The 22,738-nt window shown below is 45.5% G+C and overlaps 2 protein-coding genes and 1 pseudogene across 5 annotated transcripts; 1 reads left to right on the forward strand and 2 right to left on the reverse strand.

The window, feature by feature from the left end:
• Positions 1-909: 909 nt before the first annotated feature.
• LOC136459477 (protein FAR1-RELATED SEQUENCE 5-like) lies at positions 910-4,659 on the reverse strand (annotated as a pseudogene).
• Positions 4,660-9,521: 4,862 nt separating this feature from the next.
• Positions 9,522-12,858, forward strand: LOC136456885 (uncharacterized). Of its 2 annotated transcripts, none has more exons than XM_066456876.1 (5): positions 9,522-11,123; positions 11,236-11,311; positions 11,446-11,621; positions 11,691-12,056; positions 12,134-12,858. In XM_066456876.1, exons 1-5 carry the CDS (start codon positions 10,836-10,838, stop codon positions 12,371-12,373), a joined length of 1,146 nt encoding a protein of 381 aa, XP_066312973.1. In that variant the 5' UTR covers positions 9,522-10,835; the 3' UTR covers positions 12,374-12,858. The 2 variants fall into 2 exon arrangements, with proteins under 2 accessions (XP_066312973.1, XP_066312974.1); XM_066456877.1 differs by having other exon boundaries at positions 9,537-11,123; positions 11,446-11,609.
• Positions 12,841-22,232, reverse strand: LOC136456884 (RNA polymerase II C-terminal domain phosphatase-like 2). Of its 3 annotated transcripts, XM_066456873.1 has the most exons (16): positions 21,727-22,232; positions 20,802-21,272; positions 20,299-20,509; positions 19,725-19,882; positions 19,569-19,639; positions 19,374-19,479; positions 19,207-19,296; positions 18,837-18,894; positions 17,555-17,685; positions 17,422-17,475; positions 16,730-16,826; positions 15,459-15,667; positions 15,258-15,338; positions 14,756-14,821; positions 13,536-13,609; positions 12,841-13,314 (listed from the first exon to the last, which is right to left on the reverse strand). In XM_066456873.1, the coding sequence occupies exons 1-16, from the start codon at positions 22,081-22,083 to the stop codon at positions 13,302-13,304; spliced, it is 2,247 nt and encodes a 748-aa protein (XP_066312970.1). In that variant the 5' UTR covers positions 22,084-22,232; the 3' UTR covers positions 12,841-13,301. The 3 variants fall into 3 exon arrangements, with proteins under 3 accessions (XP_066312970.1, XP_066312971.1, XP_066312972.1); XM_066456874.1 differs by lacking the exons at positions 12,841-13,314; positions 13,536-13,609 and having other exon boundaries at positions 14,782-14,868; XM_066456875.1 differs by lacking the exons at positions 12,841-13,314; positions 13,536-13,609; positions 14,756-14,821; positions 15,258-15,338 and having other exon boundaries at positions 15,534-15,667; positions 16,667-16,826.
• Positions 22,233-22,738: the final 506 nt, after the last annotated feature.

The following is a 22,738-nucleotide window of genomic DNA, read 5'->3' on the forward strand; positions in this document are numbered from 1 at the left end:
GATTAATCATCTCCATATGCTTTTTCTATTGTTCCATTTTCATAGCTCAATCAATTTCCATTAAAAAAGACGATATTTTGGCGGGCGAACAATCAACAACACCTTATATACGTATTTTTATGACGCAGGTTCTAACCATGTTCTTCTCGCTAATAATTTAAGCAACTGGTTCAGTTTAATGAGTGTTCAAAATCATACCGCAAAACCAAAAGCATGCAAGCTACCTCGACATCTGGTTGGACACGGGGCACGCCTGTCCCACATTCATCTTTCCCACCACCACCAGCAGATTAGTAGCAATGTATCATACCACCTAGCGCCCGGACGCCCAGCTTCTGCACGTGTTCGGACGCACCTAGCGTCCGACCGGCTTCAACGCGTTGTCCCGTTTCGATTCGAGTCGAACGCACCAAATAACGTTTCGAGTCGATCCCACCAATCCAAACAGAGCTTCACTCGCCAGTCGCGGCATCCCACGCTCGCAGGCGGCCGGTCCCTCCGCCGCGCCGCCCGTCCCCCAGCCAATCCCCTTGACTTGAAGGAGCCATAGAACTCATCGTACGTAACGAGGAAACCAGATATCTCAATGAAAGGTGGCCTTTTAGAAAAGAAAAGGCGATATAATTACCACAACCCATGTAAAATAAACAATGAACATATAAGCAAAACCTACTAGAACAAAGATGAACGAAGTGTTAAACCAAAAGAAGCTTCAGTTCATAAAACTAAATTGTGACCAATAATAAACTTTGTTGTGACAATCAATGAACCATATATTACTATAGAAGTGTTGAAGCAAATGGTCAACAGAATGGTTAAAGTCTCACTTAAGCTAAATACAACTTTGTCTTTAACTTATAACTTCATGTGGCTCATATATACATTTATTTTTGCTGAAGCAAGATAATTCTATAGCTTTAGCTCGGTGTCCCTGAGATGCTTTGCTGCTGCCACGTATTTGCATGTCTCTACACCATGGCCTTCTTCGTGGCATACCAAGCACGCCGAGTCTTTGGCTTTGGTCTTCCTAGCCTTGGACTTGTTCTTCTTAATTGCTTTATCTTTCGCTTGTCGAACAATGGTCTTCAAACGGTCGACCTTGTCCTTAGGCCTTCCCTTTGGATCTTTTGTCAGAGGGTTCTTGAACTTTGTTCGATTCACCCCTCCCTCCACCTTCTTTTCACTCCCAACTGCACGTGGTGGATCATTTTGCCGCGAAATCAATGCTCAGGTGGTTGCCTTCACCTTTTCCCTCAGCTGGTCGATCCCTTCTAAACCCACCATGTACTCTTCTGGCTCGACACAAGCATCAGCTGCAAGCTGTGTCATTTTCCTGCACATCGCATTGTATCTCAGCTTGTTTGTCACTGGAACACCAAACACTGGTTCAGGCCTGACAAATGTTGAGGCACTTTCAGCATTGCTTCTTCTGACCACCTGTGCAGCAAGTACTTCTGTGATATGTGCTGCACATCAAGTGTGGTAAAGACTTTCAGGATGTGGGGACATAGGAGACCATCTTGGTCGAACATGTTGCAAGAGCATGTGTACGTTTCAGACCCCTGATTCGCAGCAACATTGTATGTTTTCAATGTCGCCTCACCTTCCTTGTATACTCGTTTCACCACCTGGAACACAAAGGAAATATTGTATGTTTTCAGAATAAGAAACTATAAAATAGGGGTATCATGGAACACAAAGGCACCTAGAATTCTTGTTGCAGTAGACTGTGGTTAGTGTTTCAGTAGTAATGTAATACATCTAGTCATGGTATACATAGGCACCTAGAATTCTTATTGTAGTAGACTATGGTTAGTGTTTCAGTACTAATGTAATGCTTGTTTCAGTAGTAAAACAGAGCATCCACTGCAAAAAGTATGCTACAACAGAGATGTGCAGTCTGAAACAAGACAATTCAAGGAAATTGAGGCATGAATGTACACCTTACCTGCACTGTCATTTGGCCGCCCTCTTTAGCAATCAAACCTATAGTTAATGCCGTCGAATCACGCAGGAGCTCTTGGAACTTGAAGAAAACACTTCTGGTGTAGAACTTAGATGCTTGCCTCTCAATTTCATACCTCCCCCACAATGGTGGATTTGTCGTTTCACCTTTGGCTGCTTCTTGATACTCCTTCTCAATCCTTGTTTCCATTATGTACTCATACTGGGTAAGGAACTACAACACTGAGTCCTGTGGGTGCACCATTTTCTTGAATAATGCATTCATACTCTCAGATCTCCCTGTTGTGCTTGTGAAGGGAACGAAGCATTTCCTGAAATATGCAGGCGCCCACATAGACTTGGTCGAAGACATGTTCTGGAAGTGTTCGTTGCCATGCATATCATTCTTCACCTCTATGTTATGCCACAACATTTCAAACTCTTCAGGTGACTCGGTGAAGTTAATGCAATAGTCAAACTCGTCTGCAAAATCTAGGTTGTTCCTGATTAACCAACCAAACTTCTCACAAGCTTTGCTCACACATGAAACTTGTAGCACCTGTGTGTTGCACAAGGGAATACCTGTGCTATTGCAGCTTTCATGGCCCTGTCCCGGTCAGTCATGATGTTGGTTGGTGCCATCCCTCCCATTGTAGCCTTGAGTGTTTGTAGCACACACACAAAGGTTTTAGTAGTCTCATCCTTTCGGGTTCATAAACCTAGGGTCCCCAATGGACCCGCTTCCCCACAAAAAACTCGACCTATCAGACGGCGTTGCGACAACGCACGTCGGGCCAGCCTAGATACATAATGATAGGCCAGGGCAATGATCGGTCCCTGACTGGAAGGCCTGGCCAAGGTGGGGATACAGTCTGACTCCGACCTCCTTTTCTGACCAGGGATACACCGGACCTCTGCTCATGATTCTTCCCCGATCGATACGGTCGGGGCCAACTGGGAATGACTGACCAGGGACGTCTGCTCGGTGAGGGCCCAGGGATCAGGCAAAGCAGATAAGGTAAGGTGCTCAAGTCAACCACGATACCAAGGACCGTACCCTGCCATACCCTGCGCACCTACAGGACGGTGCCACCAGGTCATGCCAGATAGGCACTATGCAACCTTTCAGACGTGTCAGAACCCAAACAGTGTTGTAGGTGTCGACATTTGCCTTACAGTATTGTAGGCGCCGACATTTGCCATACCAGGCGAACACGGTAAAGTCTACCAACATGCATCTGGACATGAACAGTATTATAGGCGCCGACAACCATCTCGTACCCGACAGCGTGGGCAACAAGACTAGGTAGCACACATATACTTTCTCTCTCTTTCTCTAACTTGTAAGAGCCCATCCCCTTCGACTATAAAAGGGGATGAGCTCTCTCCTAAAAAGGGATCGGTTTTTTGGATCTGAATAGCTCTAGAACTCTAGAGCAACATAGAGCATACGCTCCAATACTTAGCGTACGTTAGAGCCCCCGTCACTCAACCCTTCAGTTCAGAGTCTGACCAGACCTTTAGCGCCCCCTTCTTATTCCTACTCGTTTGTAACCCCACAGCAAAACTTTAAGCACCTAGGCTCAGTAATAAAGTCACCGACTGACTAAAACTGGACGTAGGGCATGTTGCTTGAACTAGTATAAATCCTATGTCATTGAGTGCTAGGCTACATCCAATCACAATGCACGGCAAAACTACAAATATTTACTTGTTGGTCACTTTTCGCACCGACACATCTAGAAGCAAAGCACAACCCAGTAGGATGCTTTGGGTGTGATTGTTGATCCCAACAATCGACGCAAAGGGCATGTTGAACTAGTTAGTGCAAAACATCGTGTCAAAGAATATGCAATCCCTGAAGCACTTGTATAACTCCCTTGATCTACCATCAACCCAAAACAACCCCCTCACTGCATTCGGAACATCTAGCATGACAGCATAGAAGAAGCCGGGGCTCTTGGCTTGCAACTTTTGGAAGTACTCTAGGACAGCATCCATGTCTCTATACCATACTCCTGCCCTCAAGTGTGTCCTCATATTGGAGACATCCTTACTATTGAATGTTAGGTTTCCCATGCCTCCATGAAAGTCTCCTAACACCGACATAATCTGCATGGTGGATATGTTCTGATGGTGCAGTGTCTTCAACAGCTCATAATCTACCCATGATATCCATCTGTGGGACTGCAGCTGCTTTACCCTGCCCTTTATCTTCACCATAGGGTGTGTGTGCTCTGCTTGAAACACCATGACCCTCCACCTTCCCTCATGCAGACCCACAACCATGTGTGCCTTACAATCTACCTTCTTCAACGTGCTCTGCTTCCTTGTTGCAGTAGTCATTACGGCTGTTGCGCTTTTCTTCTTCGATGCGGCCGTTGCTACTGATGATGCATTACTTGATGCATTGTCTTCCTTTTCACCAGGTGTAATCCTTGCATGCGAACACTCAAACTCCTTCCTTATCAACTGCTTACTCACACAGCTGTTTCTCGATGAGCCTACCCTGATATTGAATCCCATCTTGAATGCATAAGCATTGTACACCCTCCTTGCTTCCTCTAGTGTATCAAACTCCATTCCTTCAAATGGAACCACCGGCTGGGAGCTTACAACGTCCTCTTCTTCTTCATACACCACCTCGTCATCAGTTATATCCACTTCAACAACCTCACATGGCTGACCTTCTGCCCCATAAGAAAGACTCTGATCAAGATTAGGGCCAACGGAACCCTGCGTTGCAAATGTGTTGTCAGATTACACATGCAGTCAATAGCAAATAATTATTTTGATGTAAACAAACAAATTCGGTTAGAGTGTGCCCAGAAACATACTTCTGAAACATAGACAACCATGTTAGCGCTTGAAGTTGCAGCAATAGGCATGTTAGCGCTTGAAGTTCCAGCAATCTGATGATGTCCAGTGACGGTATTTTTCCCATCAATCATGCCCTCCTGCACGTTTTAGAGTGTTGCAAATTTGGTTTAGTTCACATTTTGTTACAGATGTGAGGAAACTACAAAATAGGAGTATCATAGAACACACAGGCACCTAGAATTTTTGTTGCAATTCAATCTTGTTTAGTGTTTTAGGAGTAATGTAACACATGTTTCAGTAGTGGTAAAATAGAGCATCTAGTCATGGTGTACACAGGGACCCAAAATTCTTGTTACAGTGGACTCTAGTAAGTGTTTTAGTAGTATTATAACACACGTTTTAGTAGTAAAACGGAGCAGCTAGTCATGGTATACACAGGCACCCAGAATTCTTGTTGTAGTGGAATCTGGTAAGTGATTCAGTAGTATTATAACACATGTTTTAGTAGTAAAACAGAGCATCTACTGTAAAAGTATGGTTCCAAATCGCCAATGTTCAGAAATTTGTAGTCTGAAACAACACAACTCAAGCAAATTGTGACATGGGGTCATAGATGTACATCTTACATGCTATTTTGAAGAAGGGTTCATCTCCACCGCCTCCTTGCCCCTGGCAATTGCAACACAAGACTCCAATCTGCCATAGACGAAGCTTGAGCCCTCCTTGCGTCCCTCTAACCATAGATCTGCCTCACAGCCCTCAACAATCGACGAGGGACGATGCCCTGTGGGGATCTCCATGTTGGAGAGGAGATGAGACATCTTGACGCGGTGATTGTTGTAAAGCTGCGTGGTGAGGGGATGGGCTGCGTGAGGCAGGATGGCTAGGGGATGAGTGACACGGCGGGATGCGGCGCGGCGGAGGGTCTGGCCGCCCGTGAGCGTGGGATGCCGCGACTGGCGAGTGAAGCTCTGTTCGGATTGGTGGGATCAACTCGAAATGTTATTTGGTGCGTCCGACTCGAATCAAAATGAGACAACGTGCTGAAGCCGGTCGGGCGCTAGGTGCGTCTAGACGCGCGCTGAAGCCGGGCATCCGGGCGCTAGGTGGTCTGAAAAAAAATGAAGTCCCAACATTAGGAAATTGGGGCTACAGTATATGGAAGCACATGTAATGAAACATGTATAGATAGCCACTGCAAGACATAAGGTAGTACCAATGAAACAATAGAAAATTAGGGCTAAAGTATATGGAAACATATATACTGAAACATATATAGATAGCTACTGCAACACATGAGGTGGTACCAATAAAACAGATTAGCAAAGTTATTGCAATGGGACTACAAAAAGAATATAAAACAAAAGGAAAAAATGAACATACCGCCAAAACAGCAAGGCAAGAGCCAACGTAGGGGCTTGCGGCAACACCTTCAGCTTGAGGATCATGGGTCTAGTACTTTTGGACTTGATTCATCAACTCATCAAGGATGTGCCCAGCCCAGTCAAATGATTTGATTTTAGAGACGTCCAGTAAGTTGTACAAGTACCTTGGGGTGGTTGCATTATCTGTTTCTGGGCAGAGTACATACCCTAAGGCAAGCAACATGAATGCCCTCGTAAAAGAGTCATTGTCCTTAGGTTTAGTCAATACCTCCATACACTTGGGCTACTTCCCTTTGAATCCATCCATAAAAGGCTCATGAATCTTCTGGAAGGCTTCATATTGATTGGTGGTGGAAGTAAGCTTAACAGGCTCTTCTCCGCTAGGCACACCAAGAATGTTGCAAACAAGCTGCTTGTCAAATACAATGACTTTATGTTTGAGCCTAAACTCTCTCAAATCAACGTCGATGTGCTTCATGATCCATGCAACGAGCTTCACGGGGATGGAAAACTCAGACATGGGAAGTAAAGCACAAAAACCAACATCTTCAATCCACGCTATCTGATCCTGACTGAACTCGTGGTCACTGATCTTGTGGACTGAAAATCTTGTTGTGAAGGGGTCGCCATTGCCTTTGCCTTTGGTTTTGGGAGCATTAATTCCTACGTAAAAAAGACAAAGAAACAACATATTAAAATCAAATCCAAAAATTGGGGTACACAGTTCATAATAACACATAAAAAAGTAGACACAAGTTGCTACATGTTCCAACACGCAGATGGACAACATAGATGTGCCGATAACACATCACATTTAAAAAAGAGTAAAATACATCATAGGTCTATTAACTTTTCGCCCTGTGTCACTTAGGTCCAACATCTTTCGAAGTGCAGGTTTTAGTCCTTAAACTTTTTATGATGTGCACTAGAGGTCCGTACCATTCGTTTATGTTTTTATTTTACACAAACCTCCCTCTATTTCTTTTTCTTTCACAAGCATATCCCTCCTGCGGTCTAGCTCTCCTATGCGCGCACTCATTGGCTCACCGGCCATGCCCTAGCCCCGTAGGCCCTAGCTCGCCGCCAGCTCGGCTCCACACGCATCAGCCTTGTAGGTTGCTCCGCCCGGCCGCGCGCTCAAGCTCGCCGCCTCGTGCCCGCATGCCGCCTTGCCACGCCACGTGCGCCAGCGCTGGTGCCCTGCGTCTCACCTCCCCGTGTCGTCTCAACATGTCGTGTGGCCCTGCGCATGTGTCCAGCGGATTGACCGAGAACGGTAGCACAGTACCAAGAACTTGGTTCGGAGCGCCGACATGTGGTTGCCATGCATGCACACTGCCGACCGTAGCGGGATTAGCATGTGACGTGTCGGTTGTGGAGAGCGTCGTGTGGACGTGGTGACAGAAACGCTGCAGGTTTGTTGCAGCACCATGGTTGTGTGAACTCGGTGGCAAGAATCAGATCGGAGGTGTCGGAGCGTCGGCGTCCATGGACGTGATTGTCACCGGCACCGGACGATCGGAGAGGTCGAGTATTAGCATCTCTCGTTTGATCTTGAGACTCCAGCTAGTTCATTCAGTTCACTCCGTACCTTGAAACCTTACATGGCATCGCATTCACGAATTGACTGACTCGGTGTACAGGCGATCGATGCAGTGCGTCAGCGGCAGTGCCAGACAGCGAGGTAGCATCGGCCACGGTCGGCGTGCATGGTCAAGGCCGTCGACGGCGTCGGTGGCACAGCAGACCGCGCAAGGCGAACATGAAGTGCGCGACGCGACAGGGAGGAGAAGCCGAGGCTACGCAACCCGTACGTGCCTCTGCTGCGAGCTGTGCGCGCGCAACGCCAGAGAGAGGAGGGTCCGATGACGGTGAGGGGCGGTGCTGACGACGTGTCTGCTACAAGGAATGCTGGTGACTATGCGCATCTTGTTTGTCACGGTTCACGGCGGCGGCGGCGAATAGGGAGCAGTAGGAGGCCCCGGTTGTCGTCTGCAGCGAAGTCCTATGCCACGACGGCGAAAGGCCTCGGGCGCGGCCAACATCCTAGAGGCGGTCGTAGCGGCGCCGAGGCCCATGCCGGCGACCACGGCCTAGCTGTGCATGCGGTTCAGCTGGTTCAGCGCCGGCTACCTGATCTCGTAGAGCACCCACCCGATGGCGAGCGCCACCACGAAGAGCAGCAGCTGGCCGCAGTTGTTGCTCCCAGCGTCCGTCGCCACGTTCGCCACAAGCTGCACCCAGCGCCGTGTCCAACGACGCCAGCGACGAGAAGAAGGCGCCCGCGAGCGCTGCGGCCGCCGCCAGTGTGGTAGACAACGACGACACGGCCACCGCGGTCTTCTTGGCATGTGCCGGGACGTGCAGCGAGACGTTGCTGGTGGCAGTGCTGCCGCTGGTGGACGCCGCTGACTGCGCCACGATCTTGGCGGGTTTCAGCAAGGCCATCGTGGCTATGGTCCCCATGGTAGGCAGGTAGGCGAGCGTGCTTGAGACTTGCGAGAGCAGAGATGGCGGTGGCACCTGCTGGCGGCAGATGCGAGGTGTGGGTGAGCAGTGCAGTGGCGCCCGACATGGAGGGGCATGCATGTGAAAGAAAAAAATAGAGGGAGGTTTGTGTAAAATAAAAACATAAATGAAGGGATATGGACCTCCGGTGTACATCATAATAAGTTTAAGACTCAAACCTACACTTTGAAAGATGTTGGACCTAAGTGACACAGGACGAAAAGTTAATGGACCTATGGGCCCTGTTCGGCTTACCCCATATTCGACTTGTTCGGCTTCTTTTTTCAGTCGGAACAGTGTTTTCCTCTCACAACAATTCAGCCAGAACAGTGTTTTCAGTCAGTTTCAGCCAAGTTTAAGACTAGCGAACAGGACCATGGTGCATTTTACTCTTTAAAAAATGAAACATGCCAATATATAGACGCCCTATAGCTGATTGTTGCAATACATATTTACGATAGTTGGGTTACTATAACACATGAGATATTTACCATAACATTATAGTAAACCACTTAGTAAGGAGTTATTATAATCTCATAAATTAACATAGTAATTATCGTAACTCAAAGTGGCTACAGAATAAGTTATTTTATAGCCAACTACAGGATAGACACACACACACAACGCATGACAACATAATGAAACATATTCAAAGTTTTTATCCAACACTAACCCTAGCAGGAATCAACATACATGTTCAAAGTTGCTATCCGACACTAGCCCCAGCAGGAATTAACATACATGTGACCATATATGATAAACAGAAAATCCATTGGAGATGCAATAAAGAGTAATGGCATGTCTGATCTCAAGATTTCAATTATATTCCTTCAATATCTGCAGTCACTGGACATATGCATCTACTGCCTAGCAAGCACAACCAACATACATTGAAGACACTATCATCCTGTGTGTTGCATTTACGAATTCTGAAAATGTGCATATGAGATGCTTCAGGTATCCAGGAGCTACATGTTCGATGCCATATCTCGCTGGTTCAGGACCTTCTTCATTGGAGATTTCTTCACAGGGATGTTGGTTCGTCCTTTGCTCGAAGATGCTTGGCCTGCCTTGCGGTTGGGGACCTTGCTCATGGCCAAACCCCCTCGTGCCTTGCTGTTGGGGACCTTCCTCGGCTCCTCGCTGCCAGACGCCTGCGACCATGTCCTCGCCCAGCATCTACCTCCTCGTCGCTGCTGCTGGGCAAGTTGGCCCTGACGGGTGACACATCCCTGCCTGATCTCGTATGCATCACTCGCAACCGGCGTTTGGTCGCGGTGGAGAAGGAGGAGTGGGCAGGAGGCAGGCAACCGGCGTGGTACCTAGACAGTTAGGGTTGGGGTGACAGGCAACCGTCGCAATCCCTGTGAAGGCGGGCCACGCTATGGTCGTCATGACGGTAGGATGACACCGTGGAAATGGTCAGCGACTGTCGAGGTGGAGTGGAGCGGCACGGTGGACCAGCCGCTGTAGGCAGACGCCGCGGCGAGCGGGGCAGGCTTGCGGTGCGGGCCAGGCCGGCGGCGCAATGGAGGCCGCCTCGACGAGTGGATGGCGCGGTGGAGTCCACGGACGGCAAGGTGGATGCGGCCGCGACCGCGGTCTGGTGAGGTGCTGATTCAGAGTGAGCGAGGAGTGGGGAAAACTGTTCCCTGGTGCCTTGGCCGCCCGTCCACAGGCCCAGCGAGGAGGCCGCAGGCCGATGCGTCCGGACGCGCGCAGATCGGCCGGACGTCCTCACCCAATCAATATCGGCAATGTATCGCTTTCGTTTCGTCTGGGACAGGAAGCCAGGACCGTCCGTTGCTGGTGGGCACCGCCGTGTTGCGGAGCGAATGAATCATAGTCGTCAGACGCAACGAACGGCGGGAGCAGACGGGCACGAAACGAAACCCCCGCGCGCGCGGATCCTGACGCGCGAGACCAGGAGCAGGAGGGCAGGGCCCCGGCGACGAGCTAACTGCCACAGTCACCACGACCACACAGCCACACAGCCTGACAGACACCCCGCGATCGGCGCGCCACTGCCACACACGTAAAACCACTCCAGAAGTGGCCAAAGCGCAGTGGCCGCCCGCAGCCCGCCTGCGGAGGCACACTGGCACTGCGCAGCTGACGACGACCCGGCACGGCACGGCACGCCGCCTCTTTCCGTGTAGGCTGGCAGCCACCACCACCATGCATCCGCCGAGCTCGAAACCGATGGAAATCGCGGCCGTGGCGTGCCGCGCCGGGCTGCTAGCGCGGGCCCGTCCTGGCAGCAGGGCGCGCAGGCGGGCGTGGGAACACGGCGTTGCCGTCGGCCCCGCCCCGTCCGCCGCTCGAAGAAGGCTGCTCGTCGCGTCGCTCGGGGTCGGGGAGCCACTCCCGGCGCAAACCCTGGTCGAGGAGGCCGTGGTGCTGGAGGTTGGGGTCGTGGAGCCACTCCCGCCGCAATCCCTGGGCGAGGAGGCCGTGGCGCTGGAGGTAATCCGATGTCGTCTTGCCGTAGGTCGTTGGCTTGTTACCAGAAGCTTCGATCGCGAATTCGCGATCACAGATTCACACAACTATATGAAGTCCATTGATTTTGGTGCAGGTGGGTGAGGATGATGATCTGGACTCGCTAGTTTCGGCCGAAAACCTACTGCCTCCCGCTGCTGCTATTGCTGACGGTATGAGCTCTACTCCCAGTGGTCGTGCGAATAGCCGTTTAAGAACAATAGGTTCATGTCAGTGGTGTGGTTTATACGGACGACAAAAAACACTAAACTAACGTTGGCACGTCTCGCGAATCTGACCCTGCCAGTTCCTGAGGCCAGGACAGTGCGCGTCAAGTTCGTGCTGAGGAAGCAGTGCGCCTTTGGCCAGCAGTTCCTCGTCGTCGGCGACGACGCGGCAGTCGGACTTTGGGATCCAGCTAAGGCGATCGCCTTGGTTTGGTCAGAAGGCCACGTCTGGACGGCGACGACGGTGAGCTCCCAGGTCGTGTGTAAGTGCGTTCCTTCAGCGACCCTGCCCATGTGAGTCTGACTCGATCGTTTGTCTGACCAGGATTTGCCGGCGAACAGGTCGATCGAGTTCAAGTTCCTGCTGCGAGATGCCTCGAGGCATGTCCGTTGGCAGCATGGCACTAACAGAACTCTGCAAATTACTGAAACCCCAAACACCATGGTTGTCCACGAAGACTGGGATCACGGCAACAAACAGAAAGTATCAGAGGAGGAAGAGCTCTCCATCGGGGAAGAAGACGTGATGTTTTCCGAGGATCTTGCAGGAACAAATGGCGCAACGCCGGTAGATACGGCAGATAATCCCCAAAAGCATCAGAATCTGGAGACCGACAGGTCGGCTGCGGTGGTTGCAGATGCTCCTCTGCAGGGGGAAATGGTAGCAGCCAATGGAACGGACCAACCACAGGTAACCACAACCCGGCACAACATCTTGTTCCGTATAGAAGCATATATACCTGACAATTCTTCTCTTTTCTGAATCAGCTGATGGTGGACAAACACCAGACGATTCTTGAAGAGGTCCCCGGAGAACAAAACGGCACCCCTTCTGCCGATGATTATGCTGGCAATGGCAACGACGACGACACTACCTTGTATCAGGGATGTGATCTGCTGCCGAATAGGCCGACAAGTATATTTGAGAACGACTTCGCCTGGGCCGGGAAAGCCATGCAGCAGATGCTCCGGATCCTTGGTTTCCAGATCGGCACAACAAGAACATGATATTCAGCTTCAGCAACCGTCGTGTATATGTTGCAAACCTGCTGTTTTGAAGGAATCACCTATGCCTTCAAATCACATTTCTACGCTGAAAGAAACGTCAGCGCTGAGGATTGTAACTGAAACTCCAGTAACAGCGGCAAACATCAGCCGTCTTCCCCTGCACTGTGTTGCATATAGCAATTACTAGGAGATAAGTAACTAGTACTGCAAGTATGTTAAGTTTAGAAATAGTGACTAATAAGGTGAGAATCATCCACTTCTTATCCACTTGTTGTGAAGGCAGACTCCCATCTGTACAATATGGCAAATCTCAGTTCCATGAGAAGTCGAATCTGTGGTGGTAACTCCAAAAGAGGAATAGATGTGAGTGTATTACTCAACAAATATTAGCACTCGAATGAAAATGTATTCATGGTTGAACTAAGTTTGTAAAAGATTTAGCACCATTTATAATAGACATGTAAACATGACAACTGGTACAAGCATTCCATTTTTAACGATCCATAACTGTTAATAATGAGTCACCACACCCTTCAGAACAGTTTAGAATTTTAGATCCACATCTACTCTCCTACTTGTTTACAGCCAACTATGCACTATCCTAAACAAGACAGAACATCTATACTTGTATGGGAACAAGTTGTACATGGGAAGATTCTTTGATGAAGATGGTCAAAAGAATCCATAAAGCACCATCTCCGCTCTCTATGTTACCACCTTCAAAGCCAGGCTTTCCAGAACAAGACATGTGCTTACAGTTTGACACACATCATGTGCTCGAAGTGAGATGCCAACCATACTCACAGAAAGGGTGATGCACTTCTGCGAAATCAATATCTGTAACGGTGAAATGAGCTGTTGCCCTCACATTCCATCCTTCTTGAATATTAAACTCATTTGGTTGTGGAGCTCAGAGCGTGGAAGGAAATCAGCCATTGCATCTGAAATAGACAGGACAAAAGGAAACTGTAAGACTGACCACACGATAAACATTTAATATTCCACCCAAAATGTCCAAATATGACGATTTTCTACGAAGGATACAAAATACACCACAATAATAAACAAATTCAAGCTATTCTGTACTCTACAGAAGTTACAAAAATAAACTGAAGAGCGAGAACATCCTAAAAGCAAAAAAGTGGAACTGTCAAATTATTACCTCACAGGTCTCAGATACTTCTTAATTTGTGGGTCAGTGGTTGATTTTAAGGTCTTCAGTGCCTCTTCTGCAGCCTGCAACCAAAAGAGGTGGGACAAGAATAACTGAGTACAAAAGTAAAATATAGTGCTTGATACCCGTCAGCCTTCCGCAACAAAGTGACATATCACCATGTAATTATGCTAACAATTATTTGTGTATTTGAGGGCAATTACATTTGTCACGATCCTAGCTACATAGTAAATTAACGAATACTATATTTTTCAGAGGAAAGAAACACATATAGCATGCATCATCGTTTGAAGGTGTTCCCGCAAGACTATACATTCCACTATGGGTCAAGTAGCCAATTTGACTGGTAACTGGCATGGCATAAACCCTGAACAAACTGCTCAAATGAGATTTCTTATTTTGAATAAATTTTCAGTTGAAACGATTACTGTTTAAACCATGCTGCAGTAATTTGTTTCCAAAGATACAAGCGCGGATGAAAGTAATCTTTCCATTGCTGCTCTGCAGGTATAATTTGTTTCTTTGTAAATCATATGCATAATTTGTTCCCATTTTCCACATCTGAAGTTTTGGTTTGGGCACCCAAGAAATGACCTAGTGCAGAGAAATTCTCAAGGCTAATTGTTTTGACATGTAAAGAGACAACCATCTCCCAATAGAAACGTGAAAGTAAGTTTGAGAACTTGTCATGACTCTATATCAAATTTGAGATCTCGAGTCCTATAAAACTGTACCATGCTGAGTTTTTGCCAGAACAAAATAGCACATCTTTTGAATAATGAATGCAGCACGTTAGACAGTCCACTCAATTTATTTTTGCTTTTCCAGTTAGTAATGATTTGGGTAATCAATTACCTGCAGAAGTGCATGTAGAATATGGAAACAATTTGAAATTCATTACTACTTAGGTGAAAATGAATTTCAATTCTAAAAAAAGGTACATAATATGTTCACAATTCTATCTAACTTTGTTTCCCCATTTTGATAACGGTTTACATACAGTAACAGAAGACTACTTTCACCTAAACCTGTGTACTAATCTCCTCTAGACCGGATAGTTGTTGGTTGGTTACCAATGCAATTCTGAACTGTGATCCCATCTGCATAAAATTTAGTGCACTTCCAGATGCAAAAAAAAAACAATTTAATGTGGCAATGAATGCAGATATACAAGATTTTAAAAAGGGAAGCACTAGAAAACACATTACCAGAAGCTTCGCAGCTTCTCTGTCCGAACCAACACCCCTCCCGAGAATCAATCCTGCTAGTTCAACCTTCAAAAAGAGAATATAGCGGCTGATTAACAAGCCAGCAAAAGGTGCTGGGGCCAAGCCATCCAAATCAGATCAGTTTCTTAAAAACTGCCGGCAAGTTAAATTTGAATGCAAATATTAAATTCTGAACAGCCGTCAATAGTCAAGAAAACAGGTGGTAGCCAGCCAGTTCCCAATAATGGTTAGGTTGTGTCATCTTTTGAAGAAAAAAATAACAACTGTTTTTCAATTAGCAAAACCTGGCTGCTTTTATATTTGTTCATACACTTATAACTTATAAGCAGTAGAGACAAAAGCTAGTAACAGTCACAGGTGCGACTCAAATCTGTGTTTTCAAGTTTAGAACTACAACACCTTAACACATTACAATATAAGGTGGCCACAAGGCCCAGAACTATCAGGTTTAAGAAAAAAGTAAGCATGAACAGTAACTAACCTGGAAATGATATTCTTCATTTCTGGCTGGGCTAGAATTCTGGACTCGATCTCGAAATACTACATGTTGGTCCTCCAAGCACTACAATATTAGATGCAAATTAGCATTTAATGAAGGAAACAAAATTTGGAAAAAAAAAGGTACAGCGCATCAAAATAGTATACGGACAAAAATAATGGCAAGTGCAACATAGTCTCTTACATGTTCTCTAATAAGACTCATAATAGACGACAACTTATCCATATTATTTGAATCATCCAGTTTCAATGTACTTAAGGAAGGTTCTCGCATAGAGATATCATTGTCTGAACAAGGAGTGTCCTCCAGAAAGCCATTACCACTCCCCGGGGACTTCCTTGAATCTTTCTTAGGAACTCCGGCAACTGGAGCAACAGATGACAAATAACTGCCTGCAATTCAATCCATTAAGTTATTAGTGCACATAAAACTAGCCGCCAAGTGCTCTCAAACAAGAAAAATTTGGAAAGGACTTCACAAAGGTAAGTAAGCTTATTATTATTTACAAACTTGTACACAGATAGTAAGGCAAAGCTGAAAACTGCCAAACATGCCCAGTAAAGAATGATCGATTGTTCTTTCGATGTAAAAGAGTTATCCTCTGTTTCTAAGAAACCAGTGTTTTCCTAAACAGTAAATGGTAACAGTCGGTCACCTACTGTTTAGTCATTATTCAGGCTAAACGATCAATTAACAGGCAAAACGGCTAACAGGATAACGGTCAATTAAACATAAATGGTGGACAGCCGTATAGCATTTAAATGGGTTTAAACAGGCTAAACAACCGTTTAGGCGGACAGTGAAGAAAACCTACCCACAAGTTACTTTACTTTTCAAATAAAATTTCTTAAGAGGATATTGAATGAAGTGCTGTTTCCAGATTCCTAGGAGTAACATCTATTACTGGAACGTCCACCAGAGTGGTATTGAGAAGTATGCAAATTAGTGAATGAGTTATTTCAAATATACTGCGTTATTAAGCACTCCCGGTCAGCTGCTATTCTTATTGATGCTAACTGCCACCAGAAATTTCACACTGCAATGGGGACCCAGCTGTAATATTTGGTTTGCATTTCCGTGGACAAGGTGATCTGTGTGCCCATTAATCAGACATGATATAACCAGCTTATGTTATGTGCCTACAGCTAGTCTGTCAAACAGTACCAATTGACAAAATCTAAAAACCCAATAGATAAGCCAAGATGAAAACTGATCCATCGCATGAAAAATCATAGGCTGCCAAAACATAAAACACAATGATAGTAAAGCATTTACAGATCATCTTCAGATAGTTTACCGACACTTAAAAGGACGTTGTCTATAAAACTACATGAAAGCATTTTAGTGCTTCCAGGATGCTCGGTTGCTCAGGTGTATCCATTACAACTTACAAGTAACTTTTTAAGTACATAGCAAAGCCTGGTGTACACAAGATGTAGAGGATATATACTCACTCTCCAAATTTTGGAGAGCTTTTTCAGCAGCTTGAACTTGAGCTTCATCTCTTGTTTTTCCGATTCCTATTCCAATTTTTTCATTACTAAACAGAACCTGGAACACAAAATAGATAAGGTGAATGTGAAATGATTAAGCAAAAATTTGGTAGTATCCCAATATAAATCTAAGAGTAAAATGCACCTGGAGACCTTAAACTTTTCCTGGATTCTCACCTAGGCCCATAAGCTCTCAAAATGAGGATTTAGGTCGTTAAACCTTTTAGGTGGTTCACTCCAAGCGAAAACCAGGTGCATATCGAGCGCACTCAAAAAGTTGAAGGACCTATAATCCTCTCTTTGAGAGTTTATGTACCTATGTGCAAATCCGGGCAAAGTTAAGGACCTTGAGTGCATTTTACTCTGAACCTAAAAATGCATAACTAAGCTACCACATAAATTTAACCTATAGCAGCTTTACTGCTTTCAAGCCTTGTTACATCTAGAGCAGCTGTAGACACTGAGGCTACATGCTTTTTCAAGTGTGAAATATTTTACCAATCACCACAAAACAAAACTTCTAGAATGAAGATGTTGTTGATGTGCACTCAGGCGGTATGCTAACATAGCTCTTTCAATTCAAAATGGATACAATTGTTGACAAGAGAATATATACTATAAATACTGATAAGTCACAAATTCAAAATACTAACCTCTACAGAAAATAGCATACTTTTGCCATTGCTCACGGTAGATCTGAATTCCACCTGTACGAGAAAGGGTTTAGGATTACTTCAAGGCCAAATAGGAAAACAAATATAAGCTAAAACAATAAGATGCGAATACCTTGGAGTCACATAGCCGCCCGATTTCTTGCAACACTGTGACATATACCGAGGGGGTTATTGCTAGTGATCCCCCATTTGGCTGGATAGTCCTAACTCCTCCAGTACCTCGGATAGGCATTCCCTCGTCATCTAGACCGAAGATTCCAGTTAGTTAAACCACCAGGTGTTGATTCTTATACAGCATATGCAAGGTTGTCAGGAATAAGAATCCTAGGCAGGAATGCATTCAGGATGGCATTATTAAGATCATATGATAACTGGCCTCAAATGAGAAAGGCCATATGGTCCACCAAGTCAGGACTGGAGAATATGGTATCTCGTAATTACATATCTATCCCTAATATTAAAGAGCAAAAGGTTTCTTCATCGTTCATCGCTCACAGCTGTCTGATGGGGAACAGATCGACTAAATCTCTTCCGTGCATGTACAAGTAAGAGTAGTGTGTCCAAGCACGGTATGGGATCCAATTCTGAAATGAATTGGAATACGAAATGTTTCCATGGTCGGCTACTCTCTCCCATACCCGTACGAGTTAAGTGTTTGGGCATGATGCAAAGTCCAATGCCAAAACAAATTGGAACTTGGAACGCATGACACGACATTGATAAATCTCTAAACATCTCGTACCCATACGAGTTAGATCAACATGGGTCCAGGCATAGTACGGAGTTCGATTCCCAGACGAATTGAAACGCATGACGCGATATAGCTAAATAAATCTCCAAGCCACAAGTCATCTAGGTAACCACGCAACAAGCTGAACATCCCGTTGCAAAGTATGGGTATGTTTGCTAGTGAGATAATAAAAATAGGATCTGAGATCCAGACAGCCTTGGATAAAAGTCGTACTGATTTAAAAAATGAATAACAAATCATGGGGTAATGGGGGTAAATGAAAGAGCAGCACAATTCCTTCATATGTTCAAAGCATGGCCAGTGACAAAAGAGAACAGACCATTAATAATAATATTAAGTAAATACGAACCAAGTGCAATGTTCTATCAAGCATCAGACAAGAAAATTTCTTCTCATGCCAAATGGCTCAAGATAAAGTTCACCATGAATAACACAGTAACATTTCTTTGATAAAGGAAAATGGCAGAAAAAAGGCCAAATCCTCTTAGCAAATAAACACAAGAATCCAATCAATGGAATTTTTTGAGCTAATAGACAAAATAAATATATCTGGAGATGCCTAATATAAACATAAAAGGTAACAGGAATTGCCAGAAAGAGAAACCAAAAGATAGCTAACCAAATTTATGAAATTGAGAGGTACCTGGTGAACGGGTTAAGGATGACATTTGCTGTCCTTCCCTTTGCTCCCACCGATATGACTGATAAGGAAAATAATTGAAAACTCATCCTCTTGAGTTTATTTCGAACGTTACGAGATTAATAACAACAATTAGTCAAGTGAACAGACTAGAGTACTTGGGGCCCTAAACTTTGTAGAGGTGCAGATCCATTCTCAAGAAGAGCAATGTAGTAAATAAAAAGGCATATAGTTATAAATGGCTAAAAGCAGACTGCATGAACCATATGTTGCCATTTAAACAGTGCTTGCTAATATATTCCAAAGGAAATAGGGCACTATTAGCCTGCATCCTCTAGTTAGATCCAAGTAACACGAAGATATAAAAATTCACCTGCCCATTTAATCTCTTCTCTACTTCAGTTCCCCTCATGCCCTCAGGTATAGGAGCCTGATCTTTGTTGCCTGGTACAAAATTGGTATCCTGTAGAGAAATTGGAAGGTAGCATAAAATTTCAGAAAAAATAAACTGTAGGGAGAACATATCCAGAATATTAATACCTCGCAGACTAAATAGTCACCAACATCTGGAGCATATGGAAGATCCAGTAACCCATTTTCATAGTATAGTTCAAACACTTTCCTCAGTAGATTCTCATCAAACTCTCTGCACGAAGAAGAAAAACATGCCCAGTATTGAAGAAGTAAGAAATATATAATTACAATACAGAAATTTCATTACACACATTTACCAACCTGAAAAACCCACCACGAACATTGCAAGCAACATTCCTTGCAACACATAGAACTGGAACAGCATTGGCCATCTAAAATTTATAGAAAACACACATATCATTCCATAATGGGTATATGTTCAACACAAAATACACAGAGTAATTAAATAATAAGTACCTCTGCCTGTGGAGCATAGTATGGAGTATATGCAGGGACAACATGAACTCTGTGTTGATCTTTATCATCCCAAACATTAAGTCGGTCATCAATTACCATGGCCATCTTTGGATGGCATCCTCTGTCTCGGAAAACATTCTGCAGGGACTTTCTGGAACCTGCCATGCAATAAAGAGAAAGGATGCAATAGATGGTTAACCCAGAAAAATTCTGGAGGAAGATGAAACCAGAGTGATAGGAAGGTTGTGCACTGTTCCATCCAACCACACTGTACGCTATTTCATTTACTCCTATATATTACAGCAGTTCCACTGGGAACAAGTTATTTAGGAATACAAATGATGCTGTATAGATAAAATGGAGCTAAATACCTTACTCATAAGTGTATGCATAATGACAATATGTTCCAATAAAAGGAGGGCATCGTAATATTAGGAAAGAAAAGCAAAAACAAAAAGAACATTTGGAATATAAAGTTTATGGCAAAAAGGTGTTGCTGGTGAGTTTGTCAGGATAAACGAAACAAAACAGATACAGGAAATCATTGCACAATAGTTGAAACAAGTTCACTTGCCTGACTTTACACAATTTACGCGTTCTGAGAGCTGTTGTGGACTTATTAAGTTGCCTTCTGGATCAAGAAGTCTCCACATTTCAAGAGCATAATCTCTCTCAGCCATTGTACATACATAAACCTCAAATCTTTTTCGTCCTTTTGCAGTTAGGTAACTCCTCAATTCTTCCCAAGCAGGCCTTAGCTTTACGAAAACACTGGTATCACGAATCTGAAAAGAATATATCATGTAAATGGGTAAGATGATACTAAGCATGAAAAAGGTAGAGTAATCACAGAACAGTAAGTTAAATGAAAGAATTAAATCTCTAGATATCCAAAATTGTCACCTTCCAAATATAAAAGAATTTATGCTGAGTGCCTCAGTCCAATAGTTTTGTATTAAATCTCGAAAAGCTTAGAAGGGTCAATAAATCATGTCCCCAAAGTAGACAAGGCTCTATTGCAGCCCACGAAAAGCCTACAACAATATCATGGAATTCATTCTACTAATTGAAACATACCTCTGGATTGATGCGAGTCAAAATTGCATTCCTGTCAGGCAGTCTGATAACTGGACGAAGAACACGCTCCTGACCACCAGACATAGGTTGAACCTCCTCTTTCTGGGTTCCAACTATTTTGCCATTGTCCGTAACTGTATCGGTGTCAATGAATTCTTTGAGAAGCTCTTTGTCCTCAATATACCGTTTGATTTCTGCAGACATCCCTGCTATTCTGTAAGGATCATCTTCGACATCCATTCTGCGGGAAAGCATCTCAATCCGATCCTCAAAGGACTTCATAGTGTTAGCAACGATAAGGGTCTCATCAAGATCAAACACAATGGCAAGACAGCGCAAGTTGAGCATGCCAACGGACGCTGCATAGAGCCCAGAGCGTGCTGAGCAGCACCAAAAGCATGGCACCTTCCCTGATTTGGTCGGCATTGCCACCAGGTGCAGCTCCTCATCCCCAACTACTACCACAGCGCTCTACACAGACAAATGAGAGAACGTGTTATACAAATCTTAATGTTCTGTGTAAAGTCCTATCAAGAAGAAACAGTCCCTGAATCTAACTACATGAAACTTACAACCCATGAAAGACCCGAAATGAAATGTACACAATGCTTCAGCATATGAAACTTGTCTCACGAAGTACAAGTACCACCTCAGTAAGTTACGTTTTCCGCTTCGACTTCAAATGAATATGGCAATGATATAAGCACATCGAGCCAAGACACCTATGGTAGACCCAGAATGAAATGTGCAAAATGCTAACTCCTGATACTTGTTCGACGAATTACAAATACAGTGAATAGATATTCCTAAGAGGTCACGCTCTTAAATATGTATACTCCTTCGATTTCAAATGAGCATAGAAACTACAGTCACATGAAGACAAAACCACATATTCGCGGTTGTCCAAAAACAATTGGGGACAAACCTTGAACTCGTTGAAACAAGTGAGATACAAGCGCTGGAGGCTCGGGTTGGGAGGCGTCAGCTTGGTCTGCAGCTTGCATCGCACGGAGAAGGGCGCGATGGTCTGCAGGATGGCGAGGGGCGGGCACCTCTCGCTCGCCGGCGAGAGGTGGCTGACGCGGATCTCGTTGCTCGGGAACGGGAGGCCTCCCTCGCCCCCCTGCTTCATCGGGAATACCTCCATCTCGCCGAGGTACACCTCGCCGTGGAACATCCGCATGCTGACTCCGGCGGGCGCCCCGGCGGCGGGGGCGGCGCCACCGCTGCCACCGACCCCGCCTCCCAGTGCCCCCGGCGGCGGGGGTCGAGGCGCGGCCATCGCGAGTGGGAAATCGGAGTGAGAAAAGAGAGGGAGGGGGAGTGTAATTTCACGCAGCGGGAACAGGAGATTGCCCCCGCCCGCCTCCCGCTTCGGCGGAGACGCGGAGCCGCGGGTTTTGGTGTTTGGGGAATGAGGGGGCGGAGAAGGGAGATTGCAGGAGGGGGGCTCGGCTGCGTTTATATAGAACTTTGGGACCGGGCGGCGGGGTGGATGCTTCCGATAGTTCGGTCCGGTCACCGGTCTGGCTGCGGACGCGCGGACCAGCCGACCGCACCGAATCGGCGCCGCCGGGTTTTCTGGTGTACAGTACCGTTTTGTTTTTATTTGGTAATAATTGTCCAATTGTTGTCTAATTAGGCTTAAAACGTTCGTCTTGCAAAGTACAACCAAATTGTGTAATTAGTTTTTGATTTCGTCAATATTTAGTACTCCATGCATATACTGCAAATTTGATGTAACGGAGAATCTTCTTTTTGTATAGTGTCAAATTCTGGAATTCGGGGAACTAAACATGCCCCAAGTCGAGTCCCGAACCGAGGCTGGAGCCGGCGCGTCAGTGACCGTGACTATCTTTCCGTGTCGCGTCTGGCTCGGTGCGCCGCGTGTGGGAGCACCGGGAGTCCGGGATGATTCCGTTTCCTGCTGATTTGGC

The sequence above is a fragment of the Miscanthus floridulus genome, chromosome 6, assembly GCF_019320115.1.
Source record: "Miscanthus floridulus cultivar M001 chromosome 6, ASM1932011v1, whole genome shotgun sequence".
In the NCBI taxonomy this organism is placed as follows: Eukaryota; Viridiplantae; Streptophyta; class Magnoliopsida; order Poales; family Poaceae; genus Miscanthus; species Miscanthus floridulus.